Here is a 15,479-nt window from a genome sequence, read left to right on the forward strand (position 1 = left end):
AATGCCCAGTCCCATCCAGCTTGCAAGGTCTGACTCAAGCACCACCTCCCCTGGCCCTGCCCCCGGCCCCCTCCCTGCAGTTTACACGGCCCTCCCTGCTGATGCTTTGCGCCCTCTCATTCTAGCTGTGCTGAGCGGGAGCCACGTAAGGCCTCCCAGGGTCCCCTCTCTAGCAAAGGGCAAGACACAGCTGCAAAGTGTAACTCTTCAGCGAGAGAGTTCTGGAGCCGGGCCGCTGGGTGAGGATCCTGAATTACCCTTTTCGAGCCCTGTGACCTTGGGCAAATTACCCATCCTCTCTGCCTCCCTTTCCGCATCTATGAAGTGGGGGTGACAATGGTAATACCTTCCTCGTGGAGTTCTCACGAGGGAGAAATGAGTTAATTCATGTAAAGTGCTGAGCATGGCGCCTGGCACACAAGGAATTCTAGGAACACTGGCTCCCACTAGAATTGCCCTGACAACAGGCATGTATGATGTTTGCTGAACAAATGGAGGACAAAATGTTTAATAATAAACAATGAAAAAATTTAAATAAGATAAAAAATGGGAAGCTCGAGTAACAGAGAGGTGAAGATTGAAGAGGCAGGCTCTGTGATTGCTGTCAGTCATGTGAGGCGTGACTGTATGCACACATGCGGCCCATGGCTGGCACTCTGGGCAACAGTGGACCTCTTATATGATGATGATCCCCTAAGATTGTAACACTGTATTTTTACTGTGCCTTTCCTATGCTTAGACATGTTTATCAACACAAATACTTACTCCTGTGCTACGACTGCCTACAGAATTCAGGACAGTGCCACGCCGTCTCGGTTTGTCATCCGGGGGCAACGGGCTGTGCCACAGAAGCCAGCTGTGTCGAGGCCACGCCACCTTGGTTTGCACGACGACGAAATCGCCTAAACGGCACGTTCCTCGGAACACGTCCCCGCCATTCAGTGACGCATGGCTGTACACGGCAACTTGGGTCGGGGAGTTAACGTGTTTCTCAAAGGTTTTCGACTGTTTTCCAATCAGATGAAGTGACTTGACTGTCATTATTCCATTTGTGTTAGCAATGTGTGCAATAGTTATTGAAGCCTAAGCCTGGGAAAAAACTACAAGGAGAAAGGAAGAGGGAGGGGAAGCCTATTAAAGCAGGAATGGTCCTGGCCACGGATTTTCAGGCTTTTAAGCTGAGCAGGGAATTCCGTGCCCTCTCCCTTATGCCCTGCGTCCCTCTCACCCCCATGGCGTGCATGGCACAGGCTTGAGAGAGTGTGCTATGCTCTCAAGCTTCCTGCCTGTGCACCCCAGCTCCATCCCTGGCGAGCTGTGTAACCGCGGGAAGCTGCACAACCTCTCTGAACCTGAAGCTCCTCATTAGCAAGGCAGGGACAGCAATAGTATACAATGATGCCGACAGACTTGTAAGATGCTTGTGCGAATTCCACGAGCCAATGTACTTAGGAGAGAGCCTGGTGGATTGTACACGCCTAAGGTACTTAGCAGAAATACCTGGCAAAATCAGATGGTGATGATGATGCTTTAAGAAACTCAGCTCTAAGATGATGGAAACATAGGACATGGCATATGCTTCAGTAGGTGAGCTGGTCCCTGGTCACTCTTTCTGACTCTTTCTGCATCGTTTTGGGGCTGTTTTTCTAAAAGGGGAACACTGCCTGCCTTGATTCTCTAGCTCAAAGCGGTCCCATAGAAGTTTCTGTCATGATGGAAATGTCCTATTCAGGACAATACAGGAGCCAGGAGCCATGTGTAGCTATTGAGCATTTGAAATGAGGCTCGTGGTACTGAGGCTTTAGTTGTATTTCATTTTAATTCATTTAAATTTATACAGCACACATGGTTAGTGGTTACCATATTGGACAGTGCAGCTCTGGTTCCTTAGTCTTTGTTCCTTTGCCATAAAAGTAAGGTCTTTTTTCCTTTCCCCATAAAATAAGGAGAAACTGGCGTGACATCCGACCGCACTGCGGTGAGATTCAGAAAAGACCTGGACATTGAAATGAACAGGTGCAGCCTATGCATCTGATCAGACTAAGCCTGCTTGTTGGGAGACTGAGCTGTTCTTCAACTTGAGCCTCGTAGCTTGTCACCTGGGGTCACAAACAACCTCTCCTCCTTAGCTGGGAAAAAATTCCTAGGCACTGGAGTCTGACGCTGTTTGACAAGCCCCAGAGGCTGGAGGTGTTAAACAGCCCCGAAGCCCGTGAAGTTTAGGATTTGCCCTGATGCTGTCCTCGGGGAGAACACCTGTCAAATCCTGCCTCACCTTTCCCTTGCACAGCTTGTCGCTAATTTGCCGTTCCTGCGCCACGTTAGAGGAGCTGGCCACCTTGTTAGGCTGAGGGTGGTCATTAAACCCCGATGCTCCACGCTGTCCTTGGCTGGTGCTGCTCCATCTGAGTCCTGCAGGCTGGCCACAACCGGCCTTTGGAACCCATCCATTTCAGCAGCTTGCAGAGGGACCCAGCATCTCAGGAGGTAAGGGGAGTCAAGACCCTACCCTGCAAGGCTCAACCCAGCCCCCAAAGTCCCAGAATGCATGTTAACACTAGGCATCTATCATAGGTGAAGCCCTACCAGGGAGACAAAAGTCACTATAAAAGCTTATTTATTGCCTTTATATGACTTAAAAATGGAGGTTGGGGAACAAAGATGAGAGTAATACACAAAAAACTATTCTTGCGACTCACAGCGTTGCCTGTGCAGCTGCAGCGTCAGCCTCACCCGGGAGCTAGTTAAACTGGAGCCCCCCGGGCCCCTCCCCAGGCCTAATGAATAGAATCCGCATTGTAACAAGATCCCAGGGCATTCAAATCATTAAAGTTTGAGAGGCCCTGCTATAATATACATCAGGTTATAAACACCGTGACAGTGACAATGATAATAGCCATTATTTACACGAAGACTAATGTGGGCTGAGTTTTAAATGCTTTAAATATATTAACACAAAAGAGCATCCTAACGCCCTCTGATGTAGATTCTATCGTTATCTCCCATTTTATAGATAAGGAAATTGAGGCTCAGAGTGGTTAAATAATTTGTCCAGGGTGGCACAGCTAGAGTGTTAGAGCTAAGACATGAACCAAGGCATTCTGGCTCCAGAATAAAAAATATCTAGAATTTATTCTTCCTGTCTTCCCATAAATATATATAATTATTATTTGTCAACATTTTTAAGAGACAGGATCTCACTCTGTTGCCCAGGCTTGTATGCAGTTGTACCATCATTGCTCACTGCAGTCTCAAACTCCTAGGCTCAAAGGATCCTCCTGCTTCAGCTTCCCGAGTAGCTGAAACTACAGGCATGTGCCACCATGCCCCAGCTAATATATTTTTATTTTTTGTAAAGACGGGGTCTCACTATGTTGCCCAGGATGGACTCGAACTCCTGACCTCAAGTGATCCTCCCACCTCAGCCTCCCAAAGTGCTGAGATTACAAGTGTGAGCCACTGCACCCAGTTTGTCGATTAAAATAAACAAATAAATAAAACAAATCAAGAGATATAATTAATGTGCTATGAAGATCCTTAGCTTCCAAATAGCATTCTCCTACTAAGTAGCAATTTAGGGTCAAAGCCTTCATGTCTCATCAGCAGATGAGGATATTCCTACCTCACAAGGCTGATGTTAGGATTAAATTAAACTCTGCATATAAAGTGCCACCCATTGTCCTCGGCACACAGGAGACACTCATCCAATGCTCAGTACCTTTTATTACCATCCTTTATGTCTCTATTGAGGTCTCAGACACAGTTCTGGTCTCTTCACCTCCCTGCTCAGTGCCCCCTTCTGAGCTCTTCTGAGCTCTTCCCTGCTTACAGGAGAGAGTCCTGGCGCCTTAGCGAGTCTCTCAACCTCACTTCGGCCTCATCTGCTGCTGCGTCCAACCAACGCTTCCTCTGCACAAGGTCTCACTCTCCATTCACTCACCTTCCTGCCCCTGATGGTGCACATGTTGTTCCCTTAGCATGTAGCTCGCTTCCCTGCAGTCACCCAACACTCATTTCACTTTTTTTTGAGATAAGATCTTCCTCTGTTTCTCAGGTTAGAGTGCAATGCCATGAGCACAGCTCACTGCAACCTCAAACTCTTGGGTTCAAGCAATCCTCCGGCCTCAGCCTCCTGAGTAGCTGGACTACAGGCGCATACCAACATGCCCGGATAATTTTCCTATTTTCTTTCTTTCTTTTTGTTTTTTTTTTTTTTGAGATAGAGTCTCACTCTGTTGCCCAGGCTAGAGTGAGTGCCGTGGCGTCAGCCTAGTTCACAGCAACCTCAAACACCTGAGCTCAAGTGATTCTTCTGTGTCAGCCTCCCAAGTAGCTGGGACTACAGGCATGCGCCACCATGCCCGGCTAATTTTTTCTGTATATATTTTTATCTGGCCAATTAATTTCTTTCTATTTTTAGTAGAGACGGGGTCTAGGTCTTGCTCAGGCTGGTTTCAAACTCCTGACCTTGAGCGATCCACCTGCCTTGACCTCCCAGAGTGCTAGGATTATAGGCGTGGCCACCGCTCCTGGACTAATTTTTCTATTTTTTTTAGAGACACGGTCTTGTTATGTTATCCAGGCTGCTCTCAAACTCCTGGCCTCAAGCAATCCTCCTGCCTCAGCCTCCCAAAGTGCTAGGATTACAGGTGTGAGCCACCATGCCCAGCCTCATTTGGACTCTTTAAAAAACTTATTAAAAATTAAAAAATATATAGATTTAGGGGATACAAGTGAAGTTTTATTACATGGATATATTGTATAGTGGTGGAGTCTGGGCTTTTAGGTAACCATCACCTGAATAGTATATATTGTACCCATTAAGTAATTTCTCATCCCTTACCCACTCTCATCCTGCTGAGTTTCCAAAGTCTATGTCCATGTGTAACGTTATTTAGTTTCTACTTATCAGTAAGAACATGTGTATTTAACTTTCTGTTTCTGAGTTATTTTACTTAAGATAGTGCCTCTAGTTCTATCCATGTTGCTGCAAAAGACATGATTTCATTTCGTTTTATGGCTGAGTAGTATTCCATTCTGTGTGTGTGTGTGTGTGTGTGTGTGTGTGTACGCATATTTTCTTTATCCACTCATCTATTGATGGACACTTAGGTTGATTCCATATCTTTGCTATTGTGAATAATGTTGTACTAAACATATAAGTGCAGGTATCCCTTTGATATATTGATTTTTCTTCCTTTGGGTAGATACCAAGTAGTAGGCTTGCTGGATCTAATGATGATTCTATTTTTAGTTTTTTGAGATATCTCCATATTCTTCCATAGTGGCCATACTAGATTACATTCCCAGCAAAGTGTATAAGAGTTCCTTTTTCTCTACATCCTCACCAACATCTGTTGTCTTTTTAATAATAGCCATGCTAACTGGGGTAAGATGATATATCATTGTAGTTTTAATTTGCATGTCTCCAATGATTAGTGATGTTGAACATTTTGCATATATATATATATATATATATATATATATATATATATATATATGTCATCTGTATGTCTTTTTTGAGAAATGTCTGTTCATGTCCTTTGCCCAGTCTTTACTGAGATTATTTGTTTTTTTCCTGTTGAGCTGTTTGAGTTCCTTGTATATTCTGGACATTAGTCCCTTATCAGATGAATAGTTTGTAAATATCTTCCCCCATACAACAGGCTATTTCTCCACTCTGATGATTCATTTGACATTTTTGACACTTACAGACTTGCCCTAATGTGCATGACCTTGGGCATTTTACTTGACTTTGCTGCATCTCAGTTTCCTCATTTGCAAAATGGGAAGAGGTAAGGCTAGCTGCTCCTGCCCCAAGGGGTATTATGAGGACTGGAAATAAAATATTTAGAGCAGGGTCAGCCACATAGTAATTAAGTGTTAATGAAAATATCTTGATATATTGAAGAGGTCACTCTGGATTAAAGGAGTAAAGAATAATCCTTGCCATTTAAGGCTCACCTGCTATGTGTCCGTGATTGTACATGGCACTTACACGAGTTAGTTCATTAGTCATTGAAACAGCCTCACGAAGAAGGAATTATTATTTCTTGTTTACAGCTGAGGAAACCGAGATCTGGAGGTCACACAGCACGTGGTAAAAGTCAGTACCCAGCGGGGGGCTGCCTAAGTCGAGGCTGGCAACACGGCTCTGAGCCAGATGTAGGGACACCTGGGTTTCAGACTCAGCTCTGCTTAGTTCTGCAAGCCTTTATTGAGCACTTAGTACATGCAAGGCACCGATCGCTTGGTGCACTCTGAGCTGCCAGGGAAGGGTTCCTGGAGGAGGTGACGCCTAAGATAATCCTGAAGGATGGACTGAAGGAGGTCGCCAGATGATGGCACAGAGGAGAGGAGCAAGTGTTCCAAGAAGAGGGCAAAGCCTGTGCAAAGGCACCGAGATACTTTCTTGCAGATCCTCTGCAGATGTGCCTGTGGCTCCAGACAAGTCCCCAGTCCCCTGAGCCTTCAGATTCATCGCCTTCAACAGGAAGCAAGTGAACCTTCTCTGTTCCAAGATCTCTCCTTTTTCATGTCCGATGATACAACAGTCTACTGAACAATCATGCTTTTAAAGGCTACTCAATGAAATGGATCAACAAAACGACATGCACTATCTGGTCCCCATGTTATGAAACAACCCAAACAGTTTTGAATGTACACAGAAAACTAAGACTAGCAGAAAGTGCCTTACATAGTCATACCTCTCACAGTCATGAGTGATCCAAAGCTGCCTCTTTATAGTTTTTTTGTGTGTATAAAATTTTATTTCATAAATGGATTCATTTTATAGTCTGTAAACATTCACGGAGATTATGAAAAAAATTCTAGGGATTAGAGATGAGGCATTCAAACATTGTTAGTTCTTTAAAACCATAGCCCATGGTCAGCAAAACAGCCTAGTGAATATGATCCAGACCAGGGCTTGACTCCAAGGGTTCAAGTACTAGTTCATCAACTTTGGCCACATGACCTTGGGCAAGTAAATCAACTCCAGTTAGGTTATTATGACTGGGGGGGGGAAAAGTTTCATGAAACTACTTACCTCAGACAAACTACTCTGATTTTTAAAATCCAATTCTAGTTCACTTTATAAAAATGAAAATTACAACTCACATTAGGGGTCAACAAAAACTTTCTGGAAAGGGCCAAATACTATCTTCAACTCTGTGGACCTTAAAGTCTCTGTCACAACGAATCAACACTGCCACCATAAAACAGCAGTCATAAATAAATACTATGTAAACAATGGGTGTGGCTCTGTTCCAATAAGACTTTCTCTGTAAAAGCAGGCAGTGGGCCACATTTGGCCTGCCGAGCATTGTTTGCTAATCTTTTCATGACATTGATTTAACAGCCCACTCATGGGCTGCAATCTGCAGTTTGAAACATATTAGGACTAGAGGAATTTTTACCCTGGCCAGATTAGGTAATTGCTTCTATGCTCAAGTTACAAATTGATCATGTTTTAAACCTTTGTTTTCTGAGTCATTTACTTAAAATCTAACATGTATTTTTTTTTTTTCTTAGAAACCACTTACATGGTGGTTGTGATTCCAAGCCTGCAGAAAACAGGTCTAATACCTGGTCTTCTTACTCTAGCATGTCCCCATTCACCCAGTGACTCGGAATTTCTCCAGACCCACCAGCTCTGGGCGGGGCATTTTAGGGGACTGCAAAATGAGCCAGGTGCGATTGTGCCCTGAGGAAGCTGCATTCTTCCCATGAGAAAAGGCTGCTGGGGATGTCTGGAACAGCTCTCCTCTCTCCTCCTTGCTATTGAGGCTTCCAGCATGCCTAGGAGGAGTCCTTATGTTGGGGCAACATTTTGCTTCTCAATTGTGGTGTCTAAGCCAATCAGTTGAGACTTATTTGATTAATAATGGTCGTTAAGTACCGAACTGTGCAAATTATTGACTTGTGTGTTATTTACTTTAAATAAAGTAAATTAGAAGAGTATAGAGGACCTTAGTTAATTTTTTTGGCTGCCTAGAACGACCAGTGATGTTTCTGTGTTTGGAGAATTTCTCGTATTTTGAATCCATGGTTCTACAAGATAGAAATTCACCTTCCCAGATTCCCTTGCTAGGGGACAGGCAGGTGGTGTGACTCAGGTGGTCCATGGAGCTGGTGGGAAGTGAGAACGACACCTGGCCTTCAAGGGCAATGGTGGCAGAAGTCCTGCTGGAGTGTCCAATGGCCAGCATCCGTGGTTGAGGTCAAGTGTGTGTGCCCAGTACTAGTGGCTACGAGATCTCTGCTGGAACCATTCTAGGGTGTGACTTGGGCACTGTTCCAGGTTGTGTAGCCTCGAAGTCTGGCTCTCTGGCTTCAACGCACCACAAATCTTCTTAAGTTCTACCAAACATTTAGACTCATGGGACTGTCCTAGGCCACACTTGGCTCAGCAGCACAGCATCAGATGTTTCTTTCAGCGGGAGTCCTCGCAGCAGTTCACGCAGCCCTCCGGGAGCTATCTTCTGCCCAGGTGACACTCAGGTGCAAAGAGAAGAGATCCACCTGGGTGGCTGTGGAAGCTGTCCTTGTTTATGAACCCCTGTATCTCTTGTAACAACTCCATAGAAATAACTTCCAAGGTCCCTTAAAAGGACACGGACAGTTATAAGAGTCAAAGTATTCAGGGAAGACCAAGGCTCTAGGTCTTTGACAAACACTCCTAGCACTACTGGGCCAGATGTAGTTTACCAGTCTGGGGTCATTTTGAACATAAGCAGTGTTGCCTAGTAACACAGTTGACACTGCAATTTTGATCAGGTTTCCAGGGGAACAGAGCTAGAGAATTAGCCTAAGGTCAAATTCTCATGTAGAAGGGGAAAGGATTTGTTAAGCTTCTGCCAATACTGGGGCTCCCAGAGGTTTCCTTTCTGCGTTAAGCATTCATGGTGAGTTCAACTTTTGCTGCTAAGTTCCCTGATTGGCAGGGCTACTGTATCAGGGATACCTCCGCTCACTTGCATTCTGACATATATACTCCTTAGTGGAAAAGAACAGAGCAGAGTTATAGCCAGCAGCTGGATGCTTTGCATAAGCCCCAGTATGTCTACAGGAATATGCTGAAAGTTGAGTCTCACTAGTCACATACGTCACAGATGAAAAAAAAAAATTTAAGAAGTGATGTGTTGGGGTGATCCTTTGGTAGAGTGTCATGAAAGATGTATTTGGGTGCCATTAACTTCTAATGTCTGTTATGTTTGCTTTATTAACTGTTTCCTTAAAGGTAAATGCTTAAATTTGTGATTAACACTGTTTTGTTTTACTCCCTGAGTTCCCCTCTGACAGTGGGACATTGGTGACTGTATACTGGTGTCTGTGGGTGTGACTCTCCTTGAAGTCCGTCTGCCACATCTGTTTGTACATCCTGCTTGCAAAAGAGGCGAGAGCTGCCACTGCTACCACTGCTGCCACTGCTTAGGAATAAATCCTGGTTTGTTTTCGGTGAGACTGGAGGAGGGCAGGACTACCGAATTTTCTCGTCCTCTGAGTAAAGCTGTTCCCTGTTCCTTCCAGGCATTACCAGTGACCTGATAACTACTCCTACTTATCCTACTATTTTTTCAGTTTGTGGTAACAAACTACTGAAATCACCCATGGCCGGTATCAGGAATCACTGATATTTCCAGTAATGATATATGGGAGGAAGAACTTGTCCTAAACTTAAGATGATTCTATTTAAAAACAGTAGCCTCACATGGCCCCTATCATCAAAATTAAGATGTCTGCATCTGTCATTACTATTTGGAAAATAAATATTGCCTAAGTATAATCTATATGAATTTTTAAATTTTTATTTTATTTTTTTTATGTTTTAAAGACAGGATCTCGCTATGTCGCCCAGGCTGAAGTGCAGTGGTGCAATCATAGCTCACTGCAGCCTTGAATTCTTGGGCTCAAGTGATCCTCTGCCTGAGCCTCCCAGCGTAGCTGGGACTACAGGTGCACACCACCACACCCGGGTAATTTTAAAGATTTTATTGTAGAGACGGGGTCTTGCTATGTTGCACAGGCTGATCTTGAACTTCTGGACTTAAGCATTCCTCCCACTTCAGCCTCCCGAAGTGCTGGGATTACAGGTGTGAGCCAACATACCTAGCCTGAATTTTTTTTTTTTAATAAAAATATATGAGGTAACTGAAAATTTTTTAAAGTTCAAGAAATAGTAATCAAAGTTCTGGAAAAACTTGGACTACAGAAATCTTACACTGGCATGGAGCTTCTTTAACATCCCACAATGAAAAATGAAACTATCCAAAACAAATGCAGCCAAGTCTAAAGCTGTTCCCACATGAAACAGTAAAATGGCGCATGTAGGCCAACTTCCAAATAATTCAGCCAAGAAAGGCTCTTTTGACAAGAAGAGAGGGTTTGAGGAATAAAACAATCCCTATTTCACCATTATTTCCCACGCTCTCTGCTGGGCATGGACAAAAATAGATAATGTACAGCCCCTGTTCTTGAAGAGCTTATAGTCTAACGGAAAACACTAAAAGTGTGAGTGAGATAGAGAAAGAGAGAGAGAGAAAGGGAGAAACTCCAAATCAGAGTCCTTACTCCCACTGGAAATTCTTGTTTGGAGATTTTCGTAAAGAGCTGGTGCAAATAAACATTGGTCTGAAACACTTAGAGGCCCTCTCTCCTCTGAAGTTGTTCCATGTGTGTTTTCAGATGCTAAACACCAAAGCCTATTCCATCAGGAAACAGGAAGAAATAGCTATTCCTCTAGAAAGAATCATACACAGGCTTCTGTAGGAGCAGTGATAACAGCATTATAGATTTAAAAAAAGATATATGATATAAGCTACTTTTGATGGGGCAGGGTTCCCCTTGTTTCAGGAAAGGCACTGGGTGTCTTAGCTGTGATTTCTAATTCATTGCTCATACCACTCCCACGAGGATGGTCTTGTTCTTATTTTACAGATGACAAAAAGAGGTTCAAAGAGGTGAAGTAACATGTTCAAGGTCTCAGAGTTATAAGAAGCTGAGCTGGGATCCAAATCTAAAGGACCGACTCCCAAATTCACATGCTTTGCAGAGGACCAAAGTGAACAGAACTCAGAAAATGTTACGTTCCACTTTGTGTTTTGTGCTGACTCTGGAAAATTCAACCACGGATGAATGGAAAGAATAAGATAAATGACTCCAGCAAATTCTGCGATAGGTTCTCTTTGCTCTCTTTCCCAGCTTGTGCCCTTTAAAACTTGTCCCAGGAGGTTTGGGATCTTTAGGGGGGTCTTCTTCAACTTACAGCAGCTCCAATGACACTCTGAATGCAGAAATAGATTCGAGAAGGAGAAAAGGACCCTGTGTAATAGAAAACGTAATGGAGGCCATGCAGCTGTGTTGAGCGGGAGCAGGGAGGATGTCACATAAGGAGATTTACATTTTAGAAGTTTCAGTCTAGTGGCCGTGAGGGGGATGGAGCTGGCTAGGGGACCACTAAGGTTCCCATGCAGGGAGGCCGTTCAGACATCAGCTGCGGCAACTGAAGCAGAAAGAATGGAGTCCTGCGCCATACCATGGCAGTGGTCCGGTGGCCTGGAGAGGAGGGAATAGAAAAATGTCGCAGATGTGGCCTCAGTAAGACCGGCTGACCACTGGAAGAGGTTAGGGGGAGGAAGGAGTAGGTCTCAAATCCCAGTTTTCTAACTGGGGTGACCAGGTTGATGGTGGTGCCATTCTCAGAGACTGTGAAAAAAGGAGGGACAGTGGGTTTTGGGGGAAAGATGATGGTTTTAGTTTTGAGCACTCCGGATGGAAACATTCCACAGGCAGGTGGATCAATGCATTTGTGCATTCTTTCATCTACTAGACGTGGACCTGGGCATTGGCTATGGAGCAATGGCCAGAACAGATGTGCAGTGTGCCCTCATGAAGCTTACAGGCAATAAACAATCACGGAAATACACACATAATTACAAATTGCAGTAGGCAGGAGGCAGAGGAGGATAAGATGCTGGGGGGGGACCACCCTGAGAGTGAGAGACTGGACAGTGGAAACCACTGTGCAGGAGCTGAAGATGACGTGAGGTGGGTGAGCAGAGACACTGAGGTCCTGCACAGGCTGCCAGGGTCGGGGCAGAAGAGCTGGCCACCCCGCCGGCTGCGGCTGCAGTTTCCATCCTCGCACCCCGTAGCATTCACACTCAGAGGAGGCAGATTTGGGTGTGTCCGACAGATTATTTTTTGCCCATGGGCACTTTACCACCTTTTCCATTTTGGGCACGTTTGCGCATGAAAATACGCACAAGGTACCTACGATCTGGTCTGGATGGTGATCCCCTGATTAAGTTAACTCCAGACTGGATTGAAATATTGATGCTAACTTGAGATTCTTAAAACAAACAAACAAAAAACCCAGAAACAAACAAACAAAAAAAAAAACAAGCCATCTCTGTATAGTCCATGTTCCAATTAAGCCCCAATCCATCCTGGCAGAAACAAAGCATCCAGTGAGATTTTCAAGACCACTTAGCACTGAGTAACAGAAAGGAAAACCGTATTGAGCCCCAGCAGGGAGTGGTTCAGCTGCGTGCAGATAATGTCTATGATAATAATAATAATAAAAGCTAACATTTATTGAGTACTTACTATGTGCTGGGCATTGTTCATTTAATTTCCAAACAGCCCTGTGAAGGACTCACTCTTTGCATCCCTACTTTGCAGATGAAGAAACTGAGGTGCAGAGAGGTTAAGGTGCTTTTCCCCAGGCTTTTAATGAGAAGAGCCTGGATTTGAACTCAGGAAGACTGGATCACAGAGCCTGCTCTCTTAGCCACTCTTTCTGATCCACAGAAACCACACCGATAGTCCTTAGAGTGAGGAGGGGCCTGATGGGTGAGACACTGGAGAGATGATCTTTGAACTGGGTGCTCAAGCAAGTGGGGAGGGTGAGGGGGTGGAATCTTCTTCTCTTTTCCAGGCAGGCAGCCTCTCTCTGATGGTTCTTTCTGAACCCCCACTTCTGAGAGAGTGAAACTGTCCTCAGAGAATCCTGGGATTCTCCAGCGAGAAGGGAACCTTGGCAACCATTTAGTTCAGCCCTCTGTTCTCAGAAGGGGAGGCTGAGGTCCTGAGACGTGGAGGGACAGAGTTAGAGTCCTCCTGGTTCCTTCCTTTCTCACAGGGATTCTTCTCTGCAAAACAGCTGCACTGCCTCCCCCAGAACGCCCTGGCCTCTTGCCCACCTGGGAGGCCCACTGCTGGCTGGGCAGGTGTATCTGGTCTCCCCGGGGAGCCCCAGGGCAGCCAGGATAAAAGATGAAGATAACTCCCACCCAAGGAGGGGGCATCCCCCAAGAATGCCTTCACGGGGAAGCCATCCCGCACTGCAGAGGCCCTTACCCTTCTGGACGTTGCAGACCACTTGCCTGACCCAGCCATTTTGACCCTGAACGGAACCAGTCCTATATAAACCATTTCAAAGACTGCGGGGGTCTAAGATACCCACTCAAGGCACAAAGTTCCCATCTGGATCCCTCTAGCAAGTTTTGGGGACTAGGTCATTCTTACCCCCAGCATCCTTCCCCTCCCTAATGCCTGTCACACCGTGGAGGCAGTACCCACCACCCACCATAGGGGGGAGCTCCTCTCGGGCCGTGCGAGGCCAAGCGGTCCTTACCTTTCCACCTGGAGGTTGACCTTGGAAGGCTCCACGTTGGGGTTTTCCCATTCCATTTGCGGGCAGTGCATGAAGTAGCAAAGGGTGTACAGGGCCTCGGGCTCCCAGTAGAGCGCCCCCTGCTTGTGGTGCAGGGGGGTGCCGTTGCCATGGTGCTTGGCGTTGAGGGGCTGCAGGTGATGCATGGCTCGGGACACCAGGTCACCTGCGGACAGAAGGAAGATTTCAGATCCTCCGGGCAGTCCACGCTTGCAGGGACGCTGTACCCCAAGATCTCTGCAGAGATTCTGATCCTTGGAGTCCCTCGTTCAACTGACATGGTCCCACGGAACCTCCAGGTCCCACATTCATGCATTTACCACACGAGGGTGGACTGGATCTGGGGTGTCGTCTCAAGCAGAGGGTGGCTAAGACCTTTTCAGTCCTGCCCTTCCGGGACCCAGCGTTTCTAACAGGGCACAGGCAGCCCTTCATGCCCGGCTCCCGCTTGCCGCCTCCCTTGCCTCGTGACATACCCTCTGTCACATCCTGCGTCGTGGCCCACACTGCCTTGCATGCAGTCACGAGAGTGGGCTATACCTCTCTTGCCTCTGAGCCTGTGCATGTGCTATTCCTTCTGCCCAGAACATTCTCTCTCCCTTCTTCTCCAGGCTAACTCCTGCTAGTCATCCAGATATCTGCCTATAAATTAATTTCTCTAGGAAATTATCCTGGAACTGACCCCTATCCTGACTTGGTCATCACACTGCATTTTCCTTATTAAGGCACTTGGGTGCTGTGTTAGAATTTTCCTTCCTTCCTTCCTTCCTTCCTTCCTTCCTTCCTTCCTTCCTTCCTTCCTTCCTTCCTTCCTTCCTTCCTCCCTCCCTCCCTCCCTCCCTCCTTCCTTCTTCCTTCCTTCTTCCTCCCTCCCTCCCCTCCCTCCTTCTCCTTCCTTCCTTCCTTCCTCCCTCCCTCCTTCTTCCTCCCTCCCTCCCTCTTTCCCCTCCTTCCTTCTTTCCTTCCTCCCTCCCTCCTCTCCCTCCCCTCCCCTCCCCTCCCCTCCCCTCCCCTCCCCTCCCCTCCCCTCCCCTCCCTCCCTCCCTCCCTCCCTCCCTCCCTCCCTTCCTTCCTTCCTTCCTTCCTTCCTTCCTTCCTTCCTTCTTCCTCCCTCCCTCCCTCCCTGCCTTCCTTCCTTCTTCCCTCCTTCCCCCGTCCTTCCGCCCTCCCTCCCCTCCCTCCTCCCTCACTCCCTTCCTTCTTCCTTCCTTCTTCCTCCCTCCCTCCCTTCCTTCCTACCTCCCTCCCCTCCCTCCTTCCTCCCCTCCCTCTTTCCTCCCTCCACTCCCCTCCCCCTCCCCTCCCTCCCTCCCTCCCTCCCTTACTCCCTTCCTTCCTTCCTCTCTTGCTCTGTACCCAGGCTGGACTGAAGTTGTATCATCATAGCTCACTGCAGTCTTGAACTAAGCTCAAGCAATCCTGCCACCTCAGCCTTCTGAGTAGCTGGGACTACAGGCACAAGCCACAGTGTGCCGCTAGAATTGCCTTTTTCCTTGTTGGTCTCTCTTAAGACTAGCATCTCACTCTTATATGATACTTATGTTGTGCCAGGCATAGTTCTGAGCACTTTAATTCATACATATAAAGCAAGTACCCTTATAAACCCATTTTAGAGATGAGGAAATGGAGACCCAAAGAGGTTCAGTAACTTCTCAAGTTCATGCACCATAAGTGGCAGAGCCAGGATTTGAACCCAGGCAGTCTGGCTCTAGAATCCATGCACTTTAACCATGCTCCTTGAGGACTGGGGCTCAGTCTTACTCTTCTCCTCTCTAGCAGCCCCTGGGAACACTTTGGTCTT

General features: G+C 46.4%; 1 protein-coding gene across 1 annotated transcript in view; it reads right to left on the bottom strand.

Moving 5' to 3' along the window:
* ABTB3 (ankyrin repeat and BTB domain containing 3) overlaps window positions 1-15,479 on the bottom strand; it is a 287,877-nt gene that overhangs the window by 84,332 nt on the left and 188,066 nt on the right. The window contains exon 3 of the mRNA XM_012772781.2: window positions 13,640-13,844. Coding sequence (XP_012628235.1) covers window positions 13,640-13,844 — 205 coding nt within the window. The remainder of the gene's footprint in view (window positions 1-13,639; window positions 13,845-15,479) is intronic.

This window comes from Microcebus murinus, chromosome 10 (assembly GCF_040939455.1).
Source record: "Microcebus murinus isolate Inina chromosome 10, M.murinus_Inina_mat1.0, whole genome shotgun sequence".
Taxonomy (NCBI): Eukaryota; Metazoa; Chordata; class Mammalia; order Primates; family Cheirogaleidae; genus Microcebus; species Microcebus murinus.